General features: G+C 29.2%; 1 protein-coding gene and 1 pseudogene across 1 annotated transcript; both read right to left on the reverse strand.

Annotated features, from left to right (window-relative positions):
• Positions 1-678: 678 nt before the first annotated feature.
• LOC112691233 (scm-like with four MBT domains protein 1) lies at positions 679-25665 on the reverse strand. Its single transcript, XM_025565388.1, has 16 exons — positions 25569-25665; positions 23852-23925; positions 14070-14179; positions 13809-14010; positions 13612-13701; positions 13371-13497; positions 13050-13129; positions 12506-12710; positions 8104-8368; positions 7314-8030; positions 7057-7226; positions 2135-2278; positions 1796-2048; positions 1535-1718; positions 1301-1449; positions 679-712 (listed from the first exon to the last, which is right to left on the reverse strand). The coding sequence occupies exons 1-15, from the start codon at positions 25663-25665 to the stop codon at positions 1303-1305; spliced, it is 2865 nt and encodes a 954-aa protein (XP_025421173.1). The 3' UTR covers positions 679-712; positions 1301-1302.
• On the reverse strand, positions 3634-5206 carry LOC112691238 (annotated as a pseudogene).
• Positions 25666-26254: the final 589 nt, after the last annotated feature.

Below are 26254 nucleotides of genomic sequence, written 5' to 3' on the forward strand. Positions count from 1 at the left end.
TGGAGTTGTGTAGGATTCATCTTGCCCAGGATGTATAATAGTATTATCAGGTTTACACGGGAACAATTTTTCTGCCAACGCGTCTATAATTACAGAGCCGTTTGCAGTTATTGAATAGTTTATCGAATTTCAGTTAGCGACAATCAATATTCGTAGATATCGTAAATCACTGTCCCATGGCATTTCAATCGCATAATTTTTTAACGTTCCCAAACTATGCTGGATTATTTCGAATCCAAATCAAAGTGAATGATACGCAAGTTCCATGGTTTTCATTTTTTATCATCTATTTCAATATTTCTTTCCCTTTCTAAATATTTTACTTTACTTAAAAAAAAAGCATTATTTTTATCTCTTCAGTCTGATACGCGAACGCATAACAATAAAGTATTGGCGAAAAGGAAAGCCGTCACTTGTATGATTAACATTTAAGCGTTAAAATAAAAACTAGGTACACAGAATAAATATAACTAAAATATAACGACAAATAATTCATATGTATTTTTAATTAACATCGTTGAATTGGGTATCATAATAAATAATAGTAAGACATAAATATTTAAATCAAATAATAAAAAAAAAAAATAAACCGTTGAATGCAAAAATAACAAAAATAACAAAAATAATATTAAGAGCAAAATTAAATTTGTACACAAAAAAATAAAATTAAAATTAAATGTTTAATAACAGTTTTGTACAAATAGTGTGTTTCCTGTAAAAAAAAAAAAAAAATTAATAAAATTAGTTTTCATTATGATGATGAGTTTCAAATTTCTTATGTATAAGTTAAACCGTAAAAATATGTTACAAAAACTAAATAATGGACAGTATAAATACTTAGAAAACCATGTTGTTAACCATTACATGCAACGTAGATGAAATTTAAGGGAACTTGATTGTATTCGACCCGGGCCTATACATGGTATGTAGTGCCTATATAAAACTGTGTACCATACGGTATATCATTTTCGATCTTAAAGTTAAAATTAGTTGTAACAAATAGACGAATACCCGTTTATTCGCTAACCATAGAGTTACCATAATAAGGAAGTAAAGTGATATGGCTTTAAATTTGATTATATTAATTAAAAAATTGTTATAATATTCGATAAACAAGTCTGAGCTGGGCTTTACTTAGCCGAAAATTGTAAGTAATGGTACTTATTATGAAAAACGTGCGTTTAATGTACTTATTTTGTAAAAAAAAAAAATGTACTTTACACTTGGAAAATTAGTTTTTAAAAAATACTACAACGTAATACAATTTCCACAAAATCGAAATCGAAATCGAAATACCTACTTTTAGTCTTGTGTATGATATTCTTTTAAAAAAACATGATTAACCTGGGCCACATGACACATTAATCGTATAGCTAAATTTATCGAACACTGAAAGTTCTGCATCAGTATTCCTTCGTTCAGTAGCATAAATGCTTTACCGTCAATTTCCTACAATAATCCGAACGGTTCAAATTCAATACACCAGTTAGGTAATTGATAATTATGTACCGACCACTATGTCGTGTTGTATTACCTCATTAAATAATAAATCTCCAACACTTTTGCAACACGGATCGTTTAATAGATACACATAAACGTCCTTGGGAGACCAATATTTTGGATTTGATGTCACATTGATCGTTTGAAAGTTACCTATATCAATTTCATAATCTTTAAATCTGGAATCGTTGCGATAGCAATTTTCAAAAAATGATTTCCTAGAAAAAAAATTGTTCATTCTCATTATAATAAACAAAATACTGCATTTTATTTATAGCAGTATTTAACACTTTACCAATTGTCAAAAACTAAACGATTTTCATTGTTCACACTAGTAAGTTCTGTTTTTGTGTTACTAAAAATATTCACTTCATCCATTACTCTGAGGGTATTTTTCTTCTTTTGAATTTCGACTACAACGGCTGATTCGTGTGGGCTTAGATTTTGATCCAACATTACTGAAATTGCTTCGTAATTAATTATACAGCCCATATAATATTTAAATCTTTTAACCAGAGGTTCATTTGACCAATCCAATTCTTTTCCAGCTATAAAAATGTAGTATAAAAATAAAATATAATATTTTTCAACCAACAACAATTTTCATAGACCTAACTAACAAATTGAAACACACCAACTTCAATTATTTCCTTATATTTTTTTATGAATCTCTTTTGCAGGAGGTAATTAGAATATTCTAAATCCGTAGGTGCAGTTTTTCGTTTGTTGTTAGTTAATATTTTCGGTACTGTTCCAAGTTCCAGATTTAATTCTGAAGCTATAGAAATTAACAAATAAATTTAAATTAAATGATATTAAATTAAATTAAATAACAAGTTCTATAATTATTTTTTTTAAATGTTTTTAGAAAATATCAATGTTTTATATTTTGAATTAATAATCAAATTTTCAATAAAAACAGACCCGTATTTGCAAAAATTGCCACCAGGAGCAAAATAAAATTTATCACCTAAATATTTTACTTTATTGATATTACACAATTGTAGTAGTTAATAGTTACATTAATATAAAATAAAACTCAGTAATTCAACTTGAAAAAAAAAAATGTTCAATTAATTTATAACTTCATATCTTTTATTAAATTTTTCAATCATTCTTGTATATTATTCTTAATTTTTTTGCACAATCACGGACTTCTAAGGTTTATTGTTCACTAACTAATATTTAAGAAAAATAAGTATTTAGAAATTATATCATCATAAGAAATTTTTGTTTTTCTTAGTTCTTCTATTAAATTATCACAAATAATGTAAATGGTATTAATTTTGAAATTTTGGTTTCCATTGAAAATAGCATCTGGTTCAATAGATTCATCATTATGTTTCTTACGTTTTCTATTTTTGTGTTCATAATCAGGAACTATGTCATCATTCTTAAACATAACTTTTGCAAAATTTTCATAATCATTAAATATTGATCGTAAAGCTTGAACATATTCAAATAATGAATTGTACAAAATAACTAGTGTGTTCATATCAATATCAACAGATTGTAATAGAAAACTAGTTTAAATATATGTAAAATATCACTACAAAAAAAGTCATGTATGCTGTTTTTAATTTGTTTATTTGTCTAGTTAAATCTCTGGCTTCAGACCGTACAAATAGTTTTTCATCATCATCATCTATTAGTTCTCCTAATACTTGTTTTATAGAACTCCAGTTTTTTTTTAAACTGTGGCAAGCGTCTTCTCTTGCTGACCATCGCGTGGTAGATAAACTGCTTACAGTTGTGATAGAATATTGACTTAATTTATGCCATTGATATGTGGATAAAGAAAAAAATACAAATATTTTTTGAATCGAAAGAAAAAAAATTATCTGTAAAGCAATTTGCAGCATAAGCAGTTGCATATACAAGGAGGTTGTGTAGGTCAAATCCCCCCAAGCTTTTTTTTAAATGTTTTAAAGTAATGTTCTTAGTGTGAGGACGTTATAATCATAAAAAAAATATAATAATTTGTTTGTCATTTTTATTGTAAAAATAAATGACAAATGGTTAAAAACTAATGATTAGGGTTCGGGACTTCTTGCACTTAAAATTATCGAAATATGCAGTCAAAATCGACAAAATATGCTTTAAAATATGCACCTAATTTTTTATTTTGTTTTTAAAAAACGCATAAGGTATATTATATATATAAAATTTAAAAGGTAGGTAGGTATTCAATAAAAAAAAAAAATTTTACACAGGTTACTCATCTCCGTCTGTATCGTCTTTATGTTCATCTGTAACATAAAACAAAAAAAATATTTATATAGGTATTATTATTTTTAATAAGTTTTTTCATAATTTTACCGTTAAAATTATTGCATTGTGTGGTAAGACATTTTCTTATGTTCTCAAATTTGAATGCACGTCGATTATCGGTCAGCATATTTTTGTATATAGAGAGAGATCGTTTAACGTCCACGGAAAAGATCGGCGCGTACTTAAAATATATTAAATCGTTAATCTTCATATCTTCAGGTAATCCGTAAAAATTTTCTTCATTCCCCGACAAAATGTTTGAAATTTTTATCAACAATTGATAGCCTTTATTTTTTTTTTAACACATTTTCAATTTTTGTTTTTATCGACATTCCGTGTTCACCGTGTATTTAGGTTAGTCTTAACTTTGCATCCTCTACTAATGAAATAGAGCTAGCAAGTGATAATTCATGCTTTTCAAGACTCGTTATTGTGTTAGGCAAAAATACAAAATTTGATTTAATAAACACTAATTGATTTTTAATGTTTTTTGTCCAATATATTTTTGTGCCATTTTAATAGAGACCGCATCATTTTCATCGAAAGAGTTTAAAATTGACTGTATTAATTCAAAATGTTCACAATAATAGAGAGAAGCTTTAATCCATGTACCCCATCTCGTTAAAATTGGTTCCGGTGGGAGTGTTAATGTTGGAGCCATATTTTTAAAAACTTGAATGCGAGACGGAGCTTTACGAAATACTTTCTTTGTATTTGCAATAATTTTATCGATTTTAGGGTTATTTATACGTTTTTATTATTATTATTTATTATTATTCATTCTATGAAAGGCATGAGCCAAACATGTCACATGAATAATTTTTGAATATAAATTTTTTATTGCATCTCCGGACTTTACCATATAAGGTACAGCGTCGGACAAAAACAATAGCATATCATCGTGTCTTACTCCTTCCGGCTACAGAATATTCATTGATTTATCAAATAATTTAAAAATCATCGTATGATTAGCTTTTTCCATTTCTTCTGCGTGTAACAGAAATTGTTTACCGTAATTATTTTCTTCCAATGTACCTACAATAACATTTGCAACATATCTACCGGTTACATCAGTCGTCTCATAAATACTAACCCACATTTTTTTCCCATCAACGTAATTACGAATTTTGTTTAATGTATTTTTATAAACTTCATCAACGTAACCTTTACGCAGAGTGGACTAACGTGGTACTTCTTTTCCTGTATATTTTGTTAGAAAATTTCTGAAACTAGAGTTGCTTAATTAATTTAATGGGATATTGGCGGATAACAATGCTTCGCACAAGTCATGGTTAAACATGCTTTTTTTTAAATGCATTGAAGTAAATACTAACTGCTGTGATTGTTGTGAGGTACTATTAATCCGATATTGTTGGCGCTTCACTCCTAATTTATGTTTTTCTGTTTTTAAATGTTGTAAGACAATAAATCAACACCTACCTACCTACCTACGTTTCACATACTTTACAAAATAAAATAATTCCATCCGTAGAAAAAATATTTTTTCCGAATTCCGATGTATATTGATTAATTTTACCATTTATTTTGGACATTTTTAAATACAAATTGATTGTAAAAAAAAAAAAAAAAAATTGGTACATTTAATAAGAAGAATGTAAGCGTGATGATATGATTAACAAACGAACACGTACTGATTTCATTTCATTGTACAATTCATACCCGGCTAATAACTGATTACTTTGGAAAGTTTGAATTTATATTTGTTTCATGATAATATGAAGATAAGCCTGTAGGAGTATGTAGGTGTTTCCTTCTTTGTTTAACATGTACTGCTATATAGGAAAATATATTTAAAAATCGTTTTGCTTTCAATTAAAAATGATTTAACAACATTTTTAAGGTATTTAAAACCGTAAATCTGTTGCAATATGTGTTTGAAAACAAAACTGGTTATCAAGTAATTATTTTAAGCTTGAAGGCTTAAACTACCACGTATCAAGTACTAATGAATGTATGTAGTGTCAGTGATAGAAATAATTTTCTGAACCAAAAAACTAAAAATTATTAATAATTACAGACATTCGTTAGTGGCATTTATATTGGAGAGAATAGATGTTTCCCTCATATTAAATATATTAAACATCACTATAAATATATATTTTTTATAAAGGTTTTTAGATTTAACAGGATAAAATTATGTTTGCTGTTGGTAGATATTGGATTATTATTCAATATAAAAGCAGTCTGCATAGGTGCACACGTACATTTATTTTAATATTTAAATCAATACAAAATTACAATTTTAAAATAATTTAATTTGTATAATATATAATAATGTATTAATATTATATAATAATGTATTAGTATTAATATTAGTATTAATATATAATTAGGTATTTTAATTAAAAAAACTAAGAATTGAAGTTTTAAGTAAAATCAATGAAAAAACTTAATAGAAAATAATAAATAGGTATTATATTCTAAAATAATTTAAGTACGAACTTATGGAAAATTAATCCTTTATTAATATCACTTAAATTTGTGCAATTATAGGCACTACAATAGTTAACCATTTTATTATATGAAACCTAAGGTACGTAAATATAATTGATTAGGTATTAAACAAATTATAAAATACAATATTAAATTAAAACCGATTAAATTAATAAGATTTTTGATTTACATTCAATTGTTGAATAGAATAATATACAAAGAGAGAGAAAACATTACCTAATATATTTGTTATCTTTGTTTATCACGGTCGCTCGGTTTTATTTACATTGTTCATATGGCTAGTAAGCATTCCAGTTATCATATAGTTCAATGGATATGACAGACTACGATCATCTAATTATGATTTTTCCCGACAATTTTACGTTTATAAAAATATAAAAATGTGAAATATGCCCGAATATGCTAAAAGTTGCTTAAATATGTACTTTTCTTAAAATATGACGAAATATGCAAATGTATGCAAATTCAAACTTAGTATTTAATTTTGTTATTTCATAAAACAAGTGTATAGCTCACTTAGAATAGATTATGACCACTACAAAAAAACATGCAAATGCAAGAAGTCCCGAACCCTACTAATGATCAACCGAATTGACCGGTTTACAAGAGAATTATTGGATGGTTATCAATGGATTATAATATGAAATACATGTAAAGTAGGTAATAAATATGCATAAATATAAATAATTTATGATATTGTATTTACATGCATTTTGTTAATATTATTAATATTATTATACGAGTATTACAATAATATTAATTGCATTATTATATTATATTACATTATTACTTTATTGCTATTATACTCACTCGAAGTTTCTTCTATACTACATCCATAAGAACATTGTTTGTTTTTCGTAGTCATGAAATATTCGCATATACCAAATAAATTGCAAAGAGACGAACAATATTTTTGAGCCATCATAACGGACTCAGGAAAACAGAGATTTTCCGAATGATCAGAATTTTTTAGTGTTTCGCTGAAATAAAATGAATTTCTAACGGCTTCTCCTACTTCTACTATTTTGAACCTTAATCACAATTGGTTAACAAAAAACAATACTCACTGAGTGGTAACAAACAATTCGACTCCTCCAGGTCCATCAAATAATTCTTTTTGGATGTTTTTGATTTTCTTCAGTGCAATTATTGGATTGTAATTTAAGCTAACAAACGTAGTAATCACATCTTGTAAAACCTTAGGCACAGGACCAGGCCCAATACGTCGTGGTAAATTTGCAATTCTTTTCTTTTTTATACAAACCCCGGAATAACAGCTTTTGTTGAAGTAAACACACATATTGCGTTCACTCATATTTAGTATTTTGGTGTTGTTTTTGAATATTTTATTTTTCCGTTTCATAATGTCTTTTTCTGCTGCTATTATGTGATGTGCATTTATATCTAATTTAAGTGAATTTTTTCTATCATTTACTGTAAACGAAACAACTGGAGCACTTCGACTACAATTAAGATTCGAAATAAAATTTTTTATGAACATTTCTAATTTTTCTTTAGATTGTTGATTACTATTCAAACGATAACATTTGCTATAATGATAAAAAAATTCCCCTTTAAAATAATTGGGATATTTTATCAAACATTCTTTGTCCGGCGCCTTAAAATCGATTTCAACGTCTGAAGCGTAATAACAATTGTCATTATAATCATAATCAACATAAGGACATTTTGGAGTGGTCAAGGGATAGTTATGTTTGTCGCACCAACCGACCGGAAAAACTTCGTCTGAATAAACTGAACGCACGTGAAGAAATTCTTGAGTACTTAAATCAATGAAAACGATGAGACAGTAATTAAAAAAAAAAATTAAAAGAAATGTTTTTAATTTTCCGTTACCTGGTTGAACGATCAAAAGACAAAAACATCCAGTGATCAGCGAAACCTTTTATAGTTGCTATACGAATACAATTAGGTTCAACAGGATCAACCGCTTCAAGTTTCATATCAATATAACTATGGTCGATATCTTTTTTAAGTGTAGTATCAATGAAAGCTAATTTTAAATTCTCTTCTATTGGGCCATATTCTGACCAACAAAATATGTTTGATGTTTCCATATGGAATGGGGGTTTTAAAAGGAAATTATGTTTTTTTGCCCAACCTGAAATATAAAGCATTTAATTAAATTTACATATAATGGCATGATAATGAAACCAGTTTAACATGTAATCTACCAACCGACTAACCAATCTTACCACCACCGGACGGATCTCAGCCTGAGTAAATAATATCCGACTATAACTGCCATACAAATGTCATTTATGCCAAAGAATTTTAAACGGTCCTATCAAGACCAGCTCTTATAACGAATTCAATAAACATTGAAGGATTTTCAAACATTAAAAGCAACATCTTACAAGATTTATGGAAAAAAAAACGCATGCGATGTTATAATGCATGATATGCGTGCAAGAAACACACAGAGACAAGAATAACATCCATCAGAGGGATATGAAGTTGATAATAGAGAGACCACATGAGAAATATGGGAGTTTGATATTTGTAAGAGATAACTTAAAGATCCTCTCAACAAGCCGCACAGAAATCAATGACATAGAAATTCACACAATAGAACTCACAAATTGTACCGTCACATCAATATATAAGCCACCAAATGTCCCATTTAAATTTACAAAGCCAACAAATTTCGAAAACCAAAGAATAAAAATTACAATTGGCGATTTTAATAGTCATAATAGTATGGGGCTACAACGAAACAAATGAAGATGTGAAGAAGTAGAAAAAATAGGCAGAGGCAAACGATTTAACATTAATACACGATACCAAGCTCTCATCATCGTTCAACAGTGGCAGATGGAGAAGAGGGTTTACCTGGATATCATCTTTGTGAGTTGTAATATCAAAAAATAGTGCAAAAAGAAAGTTGAAAAACCAATAACAAATCCCCAGCACAAATCAATAACATGTCAAATAAATGCTATTATACACCCAGAAAATGTACCGATGATAAGACGCTATAATTTCAAAAAAGTTAACTGGGAAAGTTTTAAGACACAACTGGACAATGGAATCAACATCATCCCAATATCTGAAAATTACGGCTAATTCACAAATCTAGTAAAAAACATTTAAAAACAAAATATACCAAAAGGTTGCAGAACGCAGTACATCCCGGGGATAGAAAAAGAAAGTAAGGAACTACTAGAAGATTACATTAGACAATATAACAATGATCCTTTTTCTGAAGAAACAATCATCACCGGAGAATTCTTGACGGGAAAATTATCAGAAGCAAGACGAGAAAAATGGAGATTACTAATAAGCGAAATAAACATGACTAAAAATAGCTCAAAAGCATGGAGAATGTAGAGAAATTTGGGAAATGACCCAAAAGTTACAGAATCATATATAAACGTCACACCAAATGAAATTTCCCACCAACTCCTAAAAAATGGAAAATTAAAAAAATACGGACATTAAAAAAAAATGAAACCAAAAATAATAAAAGAACCAGCAAATGAAATCAACATATTACAAACTCCATTCACTTTAGAAGAGCTCGATGTGGCAATGGCATAGATAAAAGAAAAAAAAGACACTAGGCCTTGATGAAATCAGAACCGAGCAAATAAAGAATTTCGAACAACAAACTAAAATATGGCTATCAGAAATGAACAAAAACTGCATAAAGAACATCAAATTACACGCAATATGAAGAAAAAGCCAAGTAATAGCAATAATAAAACCGGGTAAGCAATCTATGGAGGCAAATAATTTCCATCCGATCTTCCTCTTATGTTATACATATAAGCTGTTAGAATAACTAATATTCAACAGAATAACCGACATAGTGGACAAATCACTTATAAATGAACAAGCTGGCTTTAGAGGAGGTAAGTCATGTACTGGACAAATACTAAAACTGACGCAAAACATTGAAAATGGATATGAGATGAAACTAGTGACTGGCGCAGTTTTTAAAGATCTGACCTCAGCATACGACACGATCAACCATAGAATCCTTTTCAAAAAAATGTACGATATAAAAAGTGACTACAATCTAACGACCTTTATCGCTGAAATGATTAGAAACAGAAGGTATTTTGTGGAGCTACAAGGAAAGAAAAGCTGCTGGACTCAAAAAAATGGACTAGAGAAAGATAGTGTATTAGCACCTTTGCTGTTCAACGTGTATACCAAAGACCAACCTAACCCATTAGAAACCCAACGCTTCTATACGCTGACAATTTAGCGTTTACTGCTCAGCATCACTCGTTCGAAAATATAGAAATAACACTTAGCAATGCACTAGAGGAAATGTAAAATTATTACAAAGATAACTGATTAAAACCAAACCCTAACAAAACTTAAATATGCACTTTTCATCTAAGAAACAAAGAAGCAAAACGAACAATAAGAGAAACATTGGAAAGAGTCGAGATTGAAAATACCGGATACCCAAAATACCTTGGCATCACACTAGATCGAACTTTATCTTTCAAACATCACTGTGGAAATGCAAGACAAAAAACACACGCGAGAAACAACCTGATTAGGAAGCTCACAGGAACATCGAGGGGAGCAGACCCAAACACTGTGAGAACATCAGCACTAACATTATGCTACTCAACATCCGAATATGCTGCCCCTGTATGGACCAGATCATGTCACGTGAAAAAGGTCGACATTGCACTGAACGAGACCTGCAGAATAATTTCAGGATGTCTTGAACCAACACCGGTTGAGGAAATACAAGCACTATCAGGTATAGCCCCACCAGATATCAGGAGAGACATCGCATCAAAGATAGAACGACATAAACAACTAAACAACCCCCGACACCCACTTTATGGAAAAAATCCACTGCTACCACGACTTAAATCTAGAAAAAGTTTCCTTAGTATGATCCAACCAATAAAAAATTCACCAGAAAAAGAAAGAATCAACAGATGGAAAGAGAGAACAAAACAGTTCAAGGGAATTAAAAGAAGAATTACCTAAAGGAAAAAAACAGGAAATGGGAGAAATAAAAGAATCGGTTAAAAACAGGAATTGGACGATGCAAAACTACACTTAAGAAATGGAACATATTAGAAGAAGACACTACCAACTGCAAATGTGGTAAAACACAGATAATGGGCCATCTACTATAATGCCCTCTAATAAAACTATTTGTAATAAAACTTGTAATAAAAATGACTTAAACCTGGCAAATGACAAAGCGGCAGCAGTCATTACTTTTTGGTTGACCGAGATCTGAACGACATGAAAGAAGAAGAATGTAATTAACAACACATAATAATAATAATGTTTTACTTCAACAATAAATTATACGGTTTAGATATTTTAAATTATAAATATTCAGTTATAAACTCATATTTTAAGCAATACAATTCTTTAAAACAAATGGGTGGAGGTACATAAATTGAAATATTATATCGTATAAAACTGTTTTAATTATTATTAATAATTAGCTCATAAAAATTAACTAACATGCAATACGATTAGAGACATATTATTAAATTAATAAAAAAGAGAAAATAATTTTTGATAGAATATTATGTATAGTTCAAGCTCATTAAGGTTAAGATAAAAATACAAATACAAATAGAAAATATCTAATAATTAGAATTTGATTACCAAAATTAGAGCTATTAAACGGATTATTTAGATTATTATTATTTCTTAATATTGTATTATAAAAGTGCGATGGTGGATAATCTTTAATAATAAATTTTATTCATGTATATTAAAGTTTGAAGTTTATATAAAAAATGTAAGATTTTAATATTAAAATCATTATATATTAAACTTCTAGGGTAAAATCTAGATTTATTTAATATAACTTTAATTAATGAATTAATGGTCCCATGTAATATATAAACGTGACTAGAATAAGTAACATAAACTTAACGATTTATTTTAGAGAATATATTTTATGTTTTTATTGAGATTTACGTACATACAAATCTGCTACTAGTGGTATATACTCGTATATTGGTAAGTTTAAAGTCACTTTTTCCTAAGAACTTACAGAAACACATTAAGTATAATTGTTTTATTGCAAGAATATGTTTTAAATTGCGCGAATCATGTAATTTTCTCAACTCAAATGCGTAAATAAAAATCCGACATAATTAACTTAGAAATGACCAAATCAAATATTAATTGCAGCTTACAGGTCAATCAACTGTTAAAAATTTTTTTGTATCATAGACCGCACGTTAAATTAGTCCCGTTTAGAATATTTAATAATAAATGTTTAAATGTTAACAACCAGCATTAAATAAATAAGGGTTTTCCTTGGTAGCTAGAAAAGTGATACGTTTATCCACATCGCGTTCATTATTTAGTTCTACTTTGAAATATCGGTTATCGTAGATCTTAATAATTTTGCCAACGTGGAATACCATCAACGAAAAAGGATTCAACACTTCCAACATTTCTCCGACTTTATAATTATGATATGCTGGGACCTTGGGCTGTAAAAAAAAAAAATAATAATAATTCAATATTATAAGTGTATGTATTATGAAACCACGAAATTATTAACCACAAATACAACATTAATTACTTCCTTTGAATTTAAACCTAACTGGTGTTTCAATTTATTCGAGTAGTGATACCGAATAGTGATTTGACTAATGATAAAACTAACATAAGTATCATTATTTTATTACATTAACATTACTATTTATCGATGTACTCAAAAACTGATACTATCTATTATGTTCAAGAAAATATTTCGATATACGCTATTGATGTAAGGCAATTAAATTCTTATTACTAGATATATATTACGCATTATATTATGCAATTACTTTTATTACGTCCGTTACAACATTACAATCAATCCCACCTTCAGTGTCGACATTGGAATTCATAACTCTCCACGGAAGCCCTAAAATTTAAATTCGAACGATTAATAAAAGTATAATGTATAAAATAATCATTAAAACTTAATAAGTTTTGATAATTTTTATTTTTTAATAAGTCGAAGAAAAAATTCGTATTGAAATAATTGTCTGTCTGTACATACAATTCAATTGGTTACTCGAAATTATACAACTGACCTAACTCTAAACTAATGAATACTTTCTGCCTTTGAACATTTAGAACTTAATGATATCAATTATATTCACCTTTTTGATCTGCCCATCCAAGTGGAAAAACTCGTTCATTCAAGTAAAATAACCAAAATGGTTTTTTTTCTGGACTTGATTCTCCAAGCATTTTTATCAACAATCGTCCGCCAACATTCTTAAGTATCTAAAAGAATAAAAATTAATATTTAAGTCTAGTTCATTCTAATAAATTAAAATTTGTAGTTATCAGAATAGCTATAATTAATTTTATGATTATTAAAATAAAAATGTGTAATACTATTGAAATCCAAACACGATAAGGGTATTCTTTATCCTGAACTTCGATCAAAATGTTGGTCTTAAATACATTATAAATTGGAGCGCTTCTCTGGAATAGTTGTAATTCAATTAAAATTGAAATAATTTTTACATATTTTATTATTAACCGTATTTTATTTTCTTAAAATACGAATTTATTTAAAATAATGTAGTTACCATTTGCAGTAAATGGTTGGATACGCCGTGTTTACAATTATTAATTTTTTTTTCGATTTCTTCTAGATTTTTTTGTAAATATTTATTAGGTGGTACAAGCTTTTTATTATTTTCGTTTCCCCAGTTTAATGGATGTATACGCGATGAATTCAATTCCAACAAAAATTCGTGCGTACCGTGTACGTCACCAAAATAATGCAAACTAAAATAGGTTGTTATTCACGTTAATAATAATTTACAAATAAATTTGAATAGTTATACTTGACTAATATACCCTCAGACGGGCGTACGCTGGCGGGCCAATATCCATTTTCATTTTCAACTTCAACAACTGATCCTGATTCGATTCCATTTAGCTCACTCTCACAAATCTGTTGAACAATTTTTTACTTAAAGATATATATTATTTAGTTCAGAAATTGTAGGAACGTTTTTAGAATGATATAAAACCACGTATTTTAGAAAATCTCAATGGTAAACAAATGAAAACGTAAAACATAAAATTTTAATTTTCAGTTCACAACTCATATAGATAATCTATATATATATAAAAATGAAGAAAAAAATGTATAACAATTCATCAATTGAGAACGGCTGGGCTGATTTAGCTCAAATTTTTTTTTTAATTGTTCGTAATTGCTAGGAAAGGGTTTTTACGAAAAAAAAAATTTGGAAAAACCCTTTTTTTTTACATTTTTCTTTTCAATTTTTTTTTTTTAATTTTTTTGATGATTGATTTTTTGAGTTCCGGAATGTTTTTTCGAATTGAAAAAAGCTATAGCAAGCTTTAGCCTATAAAATTGTCCATATGACATAATTAATCGTTAAAATGGGGCCTTCGGCAAACACCAAAAAATGAATCAACATGGAGAGTGAGTCACAGTGTTTGTTACTATATTCCTCTAAAACGGCTTAACCGATTTTAATGAAATTTTCTATATACATTTGGTAAGTCTCTGAATAGGTTTTATCTATTTGTTATACTCCTAAGTGCTATTGTTTAATAAATCGTAGTTTAATTTAATAATTTTTGACATAGTCGATAACTGCGCAATTGAAAATGAATTATTAAATGATACCAGAGACGGATTTAGGTATGTGGTGGCCCCTGGGCGGAGTGCATTGTACATAAACAAGAAAATATATTTTTTTACTTATTAAATAATATTTATAATCATATTTATTAGTTTTCATTTAAATTTACCTTAAAGTGCCTAAAATGTTTCTGTATAGCCATTTCATATTTTTTTTCAATGTTAAATTATACGGGGACAACTACTTCTGAGATGTCATTTAAATTTTCAATTTTGTTGTAGTCATTCAAAATTTTCACCCTCATCAAAATTAGCCAATAGCTCTTCTATCTCTCCAACACTAATTGTATCACTTCCTATATCACTTAGTTAGAGATATTTCCATCCAATAAATCAATAAGCTCTGCGCGAGTGAGCTTACTCATTTTAAAAATATGATGGTCAGTAAATAATTACAATACAATGACACACAAAACATTCAAATAGTATAAAACTGTACGGACCGTAACGCATTGAACGCGGAACGACAAACAAATAAAAGCATAGCATGCCGTTCGCTGAGCCGGTGAGTCCTAATGTACATGCATACTAGTAGTGGGTAGTTACTAGTGTATTCGGTACAATGTAACGATTACATTGGTGGAACGAGTAGTAACGAGTACATATATCGTTCCACGTTCGTTCCATCGGTACATTCGGTACAAAGATTCCAACTACAAAATGGTCCCTTACCGTCACTGTCCGGGTACCGAATACCGATTACCGACGGTGGTCGAATAGTAACGAGTTGTCACGATAATATATTATACGTCTATGTCGTCTCGGTTTACTATTTACTTTACCTGCTGCTGTTGTTGTGTAGTTGTGTTGATATTTGTTGATAATCGTAGGAAGAGGGTGGTGGTGGAGGTGGACAGTGAATGCTATAATTATAGATATAATGCAAAATCATACGAGTACGATAATAATTTTATCGTGTTTTTATTTTTATTAAGAAGTTTAAATAAAATTTGAAGTAAAATTATTTTTAGATTATTGTATACACGGTTGTAGAATTATTTTTATGTAAGCTGTATAATAATCATAGGCATTATGCAGTATTGCTGTGCAGTGGTAGGCACTATACGAGGCATGTCCAGAAAGTAAGTGTACTCAATTTTTGTAGGCTTTAAAAAAATTTATAAAAAAAAAAAAAATAACGTGGTTACATTAATATATTTGTGTGCTATTTTTCTACATAGTCACCATTTCTTTCAATGCAGGTTGTGAGACGGTAGATTAATTTTTTTATGCCTGCCTCGTAGAACTCTGCCGCCACCTCCTTTGTCCACATGTCGACCATCTCCTTCACTTCCTCATCAGTTGAAAATTTTTTTCCACCCATGTGTTTCTTTAGGGAAGTGAACAAATGGTAATCTGAAGGCGCCAGGTCGGGGGAATACGGGGGGTGATTCAAAACATCCAAATGAGTCCAACAATTGCTTCGTGACATTGGCCGTGTGGAGTCTAGCGTTGTCGTGCAGTAGGCAGACTCCGCTCGTTAACAGACCCCTCCTTTTATTTTGAATAGCTCTCCTCAATTTTTTTAGGGTCTCACAATACCTTGCTGCGTTTATGGTCTCCCCCTGAGGTAAATATTCAATCAAAATTATGCCTTTGTGGTCCCAAAACACTGATGTCATGATTTTTTTGGCTGAAATGGTGGTTTTGAACTTTTTGGTTGAGGGTGAAGTGGTGTGACGCCACTGTTCGGACTGTCTCTTGGTTTCAGGTGTATAGTGTGCAATCCAAGTTTCATCTCCAGTAACAATGGACTTGAGAAAATTATCACCGTCCAGTTCATAGCGTTCCAAAAACTCTCTGGAGGCTTGCACTCGATTCAACATGTGTTGTTCAGTAAGCTGTTTTGGGACCCATCTTGCGCACAGTTTATGAAATCCAAGTGTTTCTGTAATTGTTTCGTGGAGCAGAGACCTTGACAGTTGTGGAAACATTGCAGAAAGTTCATCTAGAGTCAATCTGCGATCGTCACGGACCGCATACTCGACTTTTTTCACAATGTCGTCAGTCAAAATCGACGGTCTCCCGCTCCTCAGATTGTCATGTACATTCGTACGGCCGTTTTTAAACTCCCTACACCACTTGTATACACTGGTACGATTCATATTGCCTTCACCATAAACGGTTCGTACCTCATTAAAAATTTCATGTGGAGATTTTTCCTTCGCAACAAGATAACGGATAACGGCGCGGATTTCGCACTTGGCGGCAGACTCGATCGACATGTTTAACAAGAAAAATTCGTGCGACCACAGTTTTCAACGTACTGAACTCGTTCTGGTCTTGTTTTAAAGTTTAGAAGTAAATCTTTACGGCAGTGTAGCCAACATAGTAAAAAAATATTCCCTGTGGCCGTGAGAGCCTTAGTACACTTACTTTCTGGACACGCCTCGTATATCAGACGTGCGTGTTTACTGTTAAGATTGTTTAGACCTATTAATTTTTATTCATATTTTCGTAAATATTATAATAATGGACAGAAAAAAAAGCGATGTATGGAATCATTATTCGGTTATTAATAGTGGAATGGCTAAATGTTCGTATTGTTCAAATTCGGTGTCTTATAAAGGCGGATCAACTACAAACTTAAGTAAACACTTAAAACGAAAACACATAATTTAATATGAAAGTAGAAAACATCCGCGTATTAATGAAATGATTGAACAAAATGTTGATGAACCAAGTAAGCAAAATACACCCGAAACAAATAATGATCAAAACCAACCTTCTATATCAATCAATGCAATTAATGTCATAAATAAATCTCGTCCAATACAAAAAAGTGTAGATTCGTATTTTATTAACAATAAACCACTTTCTGTTTCAAAACAAAAAACAATTGATGAACAGTTATGATTTCAAAAAAATTCCAACCTTTCAGTTTAGTTGAAAATGTTGAATTTAAAAAATTCATATATTTATTAAATCCTAGGTATCAGTTACCATCGAGGAAAACTGTTTCGAAATCTATTTTACCACAGTTGTATGAGAAAACAAGAGAAAAAGTTAGAAATAATTTATTAAATGCCAAATATATTTCATTTACAACTGATGGCTGGACTTCCATAAATAATGATAGTTTTATTGCTGTCACTGTACATTTTATCGATCTAGAAGAGTGTGTTTTAAAAACATTTTTACTTGGATGTTTTAACGTGGTGGAATCTCACACAGCTGTAAATTTGTCATTATTTTTAAATAATTGTTTTAAAGACTGGAATATAACAGAAAAAGTAAAAGTTGCTGTGAGTGACAATGCTGCAAATATAACATCAGCAATCGTCATAAATCAAAATTGGCGCCATATTCCCTGTTTAGCGCACACATTAAATCTAATTGCACAATCTGGACTAGGTGAAATAAAAAACGTTCACAAAAAAGTAAAAAACATCGTTGAATATTTTAAACGAAGTACAAAAGCAAATTTAAAACTTAAAAATGTACAAAAACAAATGGGATACCCGGAATTAAAGTTAATTCAAGACGTTTGTACGCGGTGGAACTCCACGTATGACATGTTTCAACGGTGTATCGATAATAAAGAACCTCTTATGAGTACTGTGCGATATTTAAACCGTTTAAAGAAGTTACTATCGAACTAAGTAGTGAAAAAGGCATTTCGATTTCAAAAGTGTTAATTTTAATAAAAGCATTACATTTACATATAAAAAATAAAGAAAAAGAACCAAATTTACCAAATGCTATACATTTGATGCTTTCTAAAATGGTAATAAAAGCCAATGCTAAATTTGAAAATATCGAAAACCAGCCTGTTTTAACAGAAGCAACTATTTTAGACCCACGGTTTAAAAAAAAAGCATTTAATAATCAGTATATATATCAAAAAACATACGAAAAGATAGTACAAAAAGTTGCAACAATTATTCGTTTAAATCAAAGTCCAGTAGAAAATGAAGAAAATAAGAAAACCATACCGACCGATCGTGGAAACGAAATTTTTGAAATTTGGCAACAGTTTGACTCTCAGGTACATACATTATACATTGATATGATGTATAATGTATACATCATTGATATTATGATATTTAAGTGATTTATAAAATAAGTTTATGATTTTTAGGTGTCTACTTCAACTTCAGTCAACACACCAACATCTGAGGCTATTATGGAGTTGGATAGATATTTGAATGAACCTATACTGGACCGAAAATTAGATCCTCTTAAATGGTGGAATGACAGAAAAAAAATCTATCCAAATTTATTTGATTTGATGTTATTGCGTTTGTGTGTACCATCAACATCAGTTCCAAGTGAAAGGGCCTTTTCAAAAGCTGGCTACACCATTTCCGAAAGACGTAATAGATTGTCAACAAAAAACACGGAAATGTTGATATTTTTAAACAGTAATTATTAAATACTATTATTTAATTTTTAATTTTTATCCATTTTAGGCTTAGGCAAGTAACTAAGTTAATTTTAGAAGTTTGAGTTTATTTATTTTATTGTTATTATTTTTTTTTTCTAGGGTAAAGTGAAGTGATTTTTTTTTGTATTTTTATAATTATTTTTGCTGAAAATAAATATGTTTATTATTTATGTGGTTTGTTTTTTTTGAATCTATAGTTTATTTAATATAATTGTAGCGATTGGAAAAATATTAAAACGATGATAATTTTTGATTAAGCATTTCAAATGTATATTAATATAATGATTCATAATATTGTAAACAATGTTTACAAAAACATAGTGTTTCTGATACAAATTTAATTATTTAAAGTTAATTTTTCCCGAATATAGTAAAATAGTGTTGTATTATAGACCTACGAGCTACGAAGCATATTCGTTCATAAATATTAAATATCCATTTCAAGAATGAGTAAACATTTGAATATATGTATTTTTATCGTTCCGCGAGGAACTATACGAATGTGAGTACAAGTGTAACTAAAGAAAGAATGTACCGATTGTACCGATGTAACGAGTATTTTGAAATCGGTACTTTATTGTAACTGTACCGATTGGAACGATTCCACGAAAGGAACGATAATTCCCACCACTAATGCATACCACCTCATATACGCTCTGTAATTTTGCATGTAAGATAATGACACCGGTGAGAATGTCTTAATAACTATGTCGGCAATTGATAAAAAAAAAAATACGTATGATTTTATGTTATCATTTAGGCGGGAAAAAAACATATGGAAAAATAATTGCGATGTGATTATCAAATTTTTTCCCTTTTCTAGGTGTATTTTATATTGGTAGTAACATTTATTCGAAATATTATATTTTATCCTGATCCGAACAGTGGCGTCGAACTTTTACATATCACCGGGGTAAACCCTAATTATGGGTACCTACCTACTCACCAAAAAATCATAAATAGCAACTATTGTATTCCTGTGAGCTACGAGTATTTACTAAACATCTCGTAATTACACAATATTATGGAATATTTTACCGTACAATAATATATCTAGCACTAATTAAATCTAACCACCCACCCACCACCTAAACAATTTCTGGGATATTTATTCCATTTGACATACGTTTTTGACGCCACTGAATCCGAATGATTACCAGTTCATAGACATTTTAAACAAGTGTGTAGCTCTTATCATTAATTTACTATCAAATATAAAAATGTATGTACATTACAATGTACATGGGGACTGAAAGGGTTAAATATAAAATATATATTATTAAAATTAATATTTATTCTTTATATAGTAATTGCTAAACTTTGAACTAACCTCAGAAGAAGATGTTGTTTTAGGTTGTGTTATGAAAAACTGTTATTCCCCTAGTTTTTGAAATTATTTTTGTATTTTTTTTATCTTTTTCTTTTGCCAATTTACGTTTACCTGCACCACTCATATAAAATCGCTTTAATTTATAACGATCTCTTTCCATTTTTATATTATAACACTATTCATTGGTTAATAACTTATAATATAAGAAACAACTAGACTACTGGAGTCTGTAACTATTGTAGGTATACACAACTAATATTAACCAACGCATTATTGAAAAATATATTTTTTATTACTTTTAATATATTGAGAGGACCACTAATGGCAAGCAATATAATATATAAAAATATTTTTGTAAAATAAAATATATTAAATATTTATATGTGCAAATTACATATTATGTTTTTATAATATATTGTTAATTGATTATGATTAAAAATGTACTTTGAGATAAAATCGTCGAAATTAAAAATTAATCAATTCAACATTTCCTCTAAAAACATCTAAGCCGGGACATATAGACATCCTGAAAACATTTTTCGGGACACCGGGACATGAAGTCCAAAATCGGTGACAATCCCGGTTTTCCGGGACGTATGGCAACCCAAAATAAGTGCAACGAACAAATAACGATAATTTATTTATAGACGGATAGTCTGTAATGTGTATTTTATGATAATTCTAAAAACTAATCTCATATTTCTGACGCTAAATTATTGTTGTTAACCATCGTGTTTACTACAACATTTTGGTGTATAATTCCAGACCCACATGTGTATATTTAGAAACACATTTACTAATATTCTTACAATCGAAGATACACACGAACGGCATAAAAACCTATCTTATCTAGATTTTTAGACATCGTTCATTGTTAATAAACGTGAATACATCTATTATTAGTTAGTAAAATTAAATTTTTGAAATGTTCAAATAAAGTTCAATATTATTTAATTAAATATGAGTAAATATAAATAAAATATTTTTTCTGTATCCTCATTTAAATATAAAATTGTGAGGGCCCCGAATTTGTGGGGGCCCCGGGGCTGCAGCCCACTCAGCCCTCCCCTAAATTCGGCCCTGAATGATACTATTAAAAAACTATTAAAAACTATTTAAAAACTATTCATTTTATTTTTGGTATTAAATGACGGGTATTGCATAAATATTAAACAATAAGATCCCGTAACAGGTACCAAAACAATCAAGAATGTTAGTTCGAAGGATTATTATGCACATCGATTGATGATTAGATGCGATCAGGGCAACGTTATTATACGATGCCGTGAGCTTTGTCAACAGTTTATGGTCGACATGTATGTAAAGATAGAGAGCAAACGATTACGATACTTGAGATTTGATCAAAAAAAGCTGCGTGCGGAAGGTTCTCAAAACAATTGTTAGATATCGGCAGTAGCGTAGATACAATTCTTTTCTGAGGGGGGAGGGGTGTTTAAGAGTAAGTTTTTAAGTGTTCGTAGTATATCTTAAATAATATATCTTAAATATAATAATATTACATTTAAAATAGTGTTATTATGTCCCGTATTAATGACAATTATTTTGTTATTCAATTTTTAATATATACCTAATCATAGTAAAATCAAAATATTTTACTATAATATATATAATATTAATAAATAATAATCAAATATCATTAAAAAAAAAAATCTGTGGGGGGGGTGGAAACCCCTTACACCCTCCCCGTAACTACGTCACTGGATATCGGTGATGGGAAAGTTACTACAGATGAAACGGGATGCTTACAATTACCGACCGATTTTGCACAATCATTGATTCTTAAGATGCTCTCATTGACCAGATATTTCTCAATGTACACAGTCAATATACAAATCATGAGTGGCTGGCAGAAAGAGCAATTTTAGCAGCAAAAAATGTGGACGTCAAAGAATTGAATCTCAAGATACAACATTTGTTACCAAAAGACTTGGTGTCATACAAATCTATTGATACAGTTTGCGATGCTACTGAAACTGTAAATTATGTTTGATGTTTTTCATTTTTATATTTCGTCACCGTTCACAGCACTCCATACCTCTTCCACTTATATACCTAACCTAACCTAACCTACACGCTTACATTAAATTAGTTATTTTTTTCTAGCAAAATATTTTCTAGAAATAATTTATATGACAAAACAACGTTTTTCGGGTCAGCTAGTATTTAATAAAATTATAGATGGGTAGCAAAGAATAATAGGAATTTGTATAGTATAATTATATAGGTAATAAATATAGCATTATACATGCTGTATAGATATAAATATTGTATGAAGTATATCTAAAACCATATTTATATTTAAGTACAAAACTATATAAATGAAAAAGCAAACGTATTATAATTTATATTTATTGAAATTGGTATTCATTAGGTACTTCATTAGTAATTTCTTATTGGTTATTCTTACTGATTTGTATTTTAATTTTTCCAATTTTTGTTTATGTCATACAATTTTTAAACCGGAAACGGATAAGTAATCAAGTTTAAGTTTCGTATGTAATATCAAATTCGGATATTTTTTAATAAAGGATATTACATTTTGTACCAAATAAAATGTGTATAATATATGCAATATTATGGTAGAATACAAAAATAAATTATATCAGTTTAATACAGTTTTATACAAAGTATAAAAGAGTGTAGAACGAAAAAAAAAATTTTTTTTACATCACTACATGTAGATACTAATAACGTAAAAATTCGCAGTTCTTAGTTTTATAATTACTGAGGTATGTTATTATTTATTATAATTTCTACGTGTTACTAATATTATTTTTTAGTTTTTACGTATTTCATGTACAAATACCGATTGCGTTATCAGTAATAAGACTAATCGTTCGTTTAAAATATATTTGAAAATATTAGTATTGATGGTGAATAATGTTTACAATTAACACGTCTTTACCAATTAATTCTGTATTAGGTATCCGCGGCGATGTGTTTTTGAGAAATTCATGGGCTATATTTTATATTTTAGACGTCATGATATAAATAAAATTAAGTTGTATGTTTTCACTTACATTTAAAAACATATGTATAAAAAAAATAAATACATTCCTTGTTTTATTTAGAATCTCAAAATGCTTTAGGAGTTCACCACTCTCACTTAAATTATTTTAATTAATTGAGTTTGAGTAACATTTAAAAAAAATAAAGTATCAAATAACTCATATAGGTACACTCTAAAATCATGATTTTAAATATTACTTACGTGATGGAAAAAATTCCGAGGTACAGGTTTTGCGATTTTCACTTCAAGATATTTATCCCAATTAAATGCTTCTTCTGAAAATTAAAAAAATATAGTATTTGAACAAAACCCGTTTATAATTATATAATTTATATATTTATAATTATATTCAGTGGCGGCCTGGTCAGGTCGTCAAGTCGGCGATCGCCGACTTGGCCCTCGGCTAACTGGGCCCTTGCCGCCATATCCGATTGAGCCTCTTTCTTTGTAGATATTATCTTAAATCGTGGTAGGTAGTCGCATTGTGTTTTCAAAATAAATACCGTGCGATAAAATACTAATATTATGAAAAGTATAATAATATTATAATATTTATATATATATATATATATATTAACAGTGGCGTAGCCAGGATTTTTAAATGGGAGGAGCTATTCACTTTTTTGGATAAGTAAGGTAAGAGAGAATATGAAAATTTACCCTTAAGCCCCCCCCCACCATCTACCACCAAACTTTTAAATGTAATTGAAGCATTTTAGTATAGTTTTAAAAATATTTATTAATATATAATTTATAATAATAATAATAATTTTGGTTTCAGTGTTCAGTCACTTGCTCCACTCTGACAACTGACAGTATTATTTCACTTTCATCGAATTGCTCTTTTTTATTTATGTTAGCCATAGCTAACCCATTCAGTCTGTTTGTTGACTGTTTGTGGTGCTTCTTAAATAATTTTCTAAGCGATTAAGTGCAGAAAACGTTCTTTCCGGAGTGGAAGAGGTAATTGGTAACGTGGCGAATAATTGTAAAAGTATTTTAATGTTAGGTTGAAGATTGGTGCAATGAGAGAGTGAATCAACAGCAGAATTCGGTTTTGGAATAGTATTTTGACTCCATTGTTGCCTCCATATGAAAAGCTCAGTTCTGATTGTAGATGAGGTATCATCATGGAGATCTTGGGCATATATTTTAACAGCTTTTATAAAATTTTCATCGATTATAAATTGATAGTGACTCGCCACAACCTTGCATGATAATCATCAAAAAGATAGTGATAATCATGGTAGAAACTAGAAGTATTAGTAATCTGTAATATCTACGCCAAAGATAAACACCTATAATTCGTTAATCGTCAAAATTTAGTTAATACCAAAGGTTTAAAATACTTAAATAAAAATAGTACGAGTAGTATACTAGTTTAGTACATAGATACACTATACATATAAACACGGCTCATGGGAGGGGCTATAGCCCCTTAGCCCCCCCTGGCTACGCCACTGTATATTAATTATTAATATTATTAATATTAATAATATTATGAAACTAAATTACTTGAACAACGAAAACGCAAGATAAAAAAAATTTCAGGAGAACGAAACTATTGAATAATGTAATTGCAGAAAATAATCCTATAGCTGTATAGATTACAAATTTTTCGTTTAATGATTGACAAATTATTTAAAAATAAGAATATTTTGCAAGCATTAAAATTTTTTTACCCCAATAAATTTACAGGTATAAATAACAAAATATTAATGATAATGAAAGATTAATGATAACTAATTATTTAATTATAATAGTTATAATTATAGGAATTACTACACATTTCAAAGAGTAGCTTAGACACAGAAATGAGAGTGGCATTTTATGTTTTAAGTAGTAAAAAAAAAAGATTTCAATATAAATGATGTCAAAGAAATTGCCAAAAAACAAATATTTCCAAACCTTTTTAAACTTTTACAAGTGGCTTCATCTATTCCTATAAGTTCAGCTACCTGTGAAAGATTGTTCTCTTCAATGAGACCAATAAAACATTGGCTTAGATTTTCCATGACCCAAGATTGATTTAAAAATTTATCTATTTTAAATATAGAGATATGTAACCAACAAATTAGTCAAAAAATGAAATTGTAAATAAAGTTGCTGAAAAAATAGAAAAATAATGTTAATTTAACTAGGCTTTATAATAAACATTTAATAGGTATGAACTGTATAATTTATTGATTATATATATATCATTCTTATTCATATTTATTTAGGTAGCTAGTCTGTAAGTAGAAAGTGACAACATTTTACCTAGAAAGAATCTATTAACGATTATAGTTACATATACGTATAGTATACGACTAGGTCATAAGGACTTCTAATCAATATAAATATAAATTTTAGTGTTGACAATCAATATTGGGGGTATGGGGGCAAATCCCCCATGGGTCGTTGGTATCATTAAAATTTAGTCCATCCAGATATTGAACTCACTTATGATCATACATATGCATTTACTAATTTATACTGGGTCGTCTTTAAAATAAAAAAAAATTTTAAAACAAGAATGAGGTCATTATTGAATCAAAAACTATTAGAGCCTCTTCTATTAATTAATGTTGAAAGTGACATAATTCCTAATATAAAAGAAATAAT

This window comes from Sipha flava, unplaced genomic scaffold (genome assembly GCF_003268045.1).
Source record: "Sipha flava isolate LNK unplaced genomic scaffold, YSA_version1 577_pilon_pilon, whole genome shotgun sequence".
NCBI classification, from domain to species: Eukaryota; Metazoa; Arthropoda; class Insecta; order Hemiptera; family Aphididae; genus Sipha; species Sipha flava.

Excerpts from the sequence above, each read along its gene's own strand:
- LOC112691233 (XM_025565388.1), bottom strand. The coding sequence starts at position 25,665 with ATGGAAAATCTAAGCCAATGTTTTATTGGTCTCATTGAAGAGAACAAT. Across the intron at positions 14,011-14,069 it reads TCTGAGGGTATATTAGTCAA|TTTGCATTATTTTGGTGACG; the intron begins GTATAACTATTC and ends AACCTATTTTAG. Across the intron at positions 12,711-13,049 it reads TTGTAACGGACGTAATAAAA|CCCAAGGTCCCAGCATATCA; the intron begins GTAATTGCATAA and ends TTTTTTTTACAG.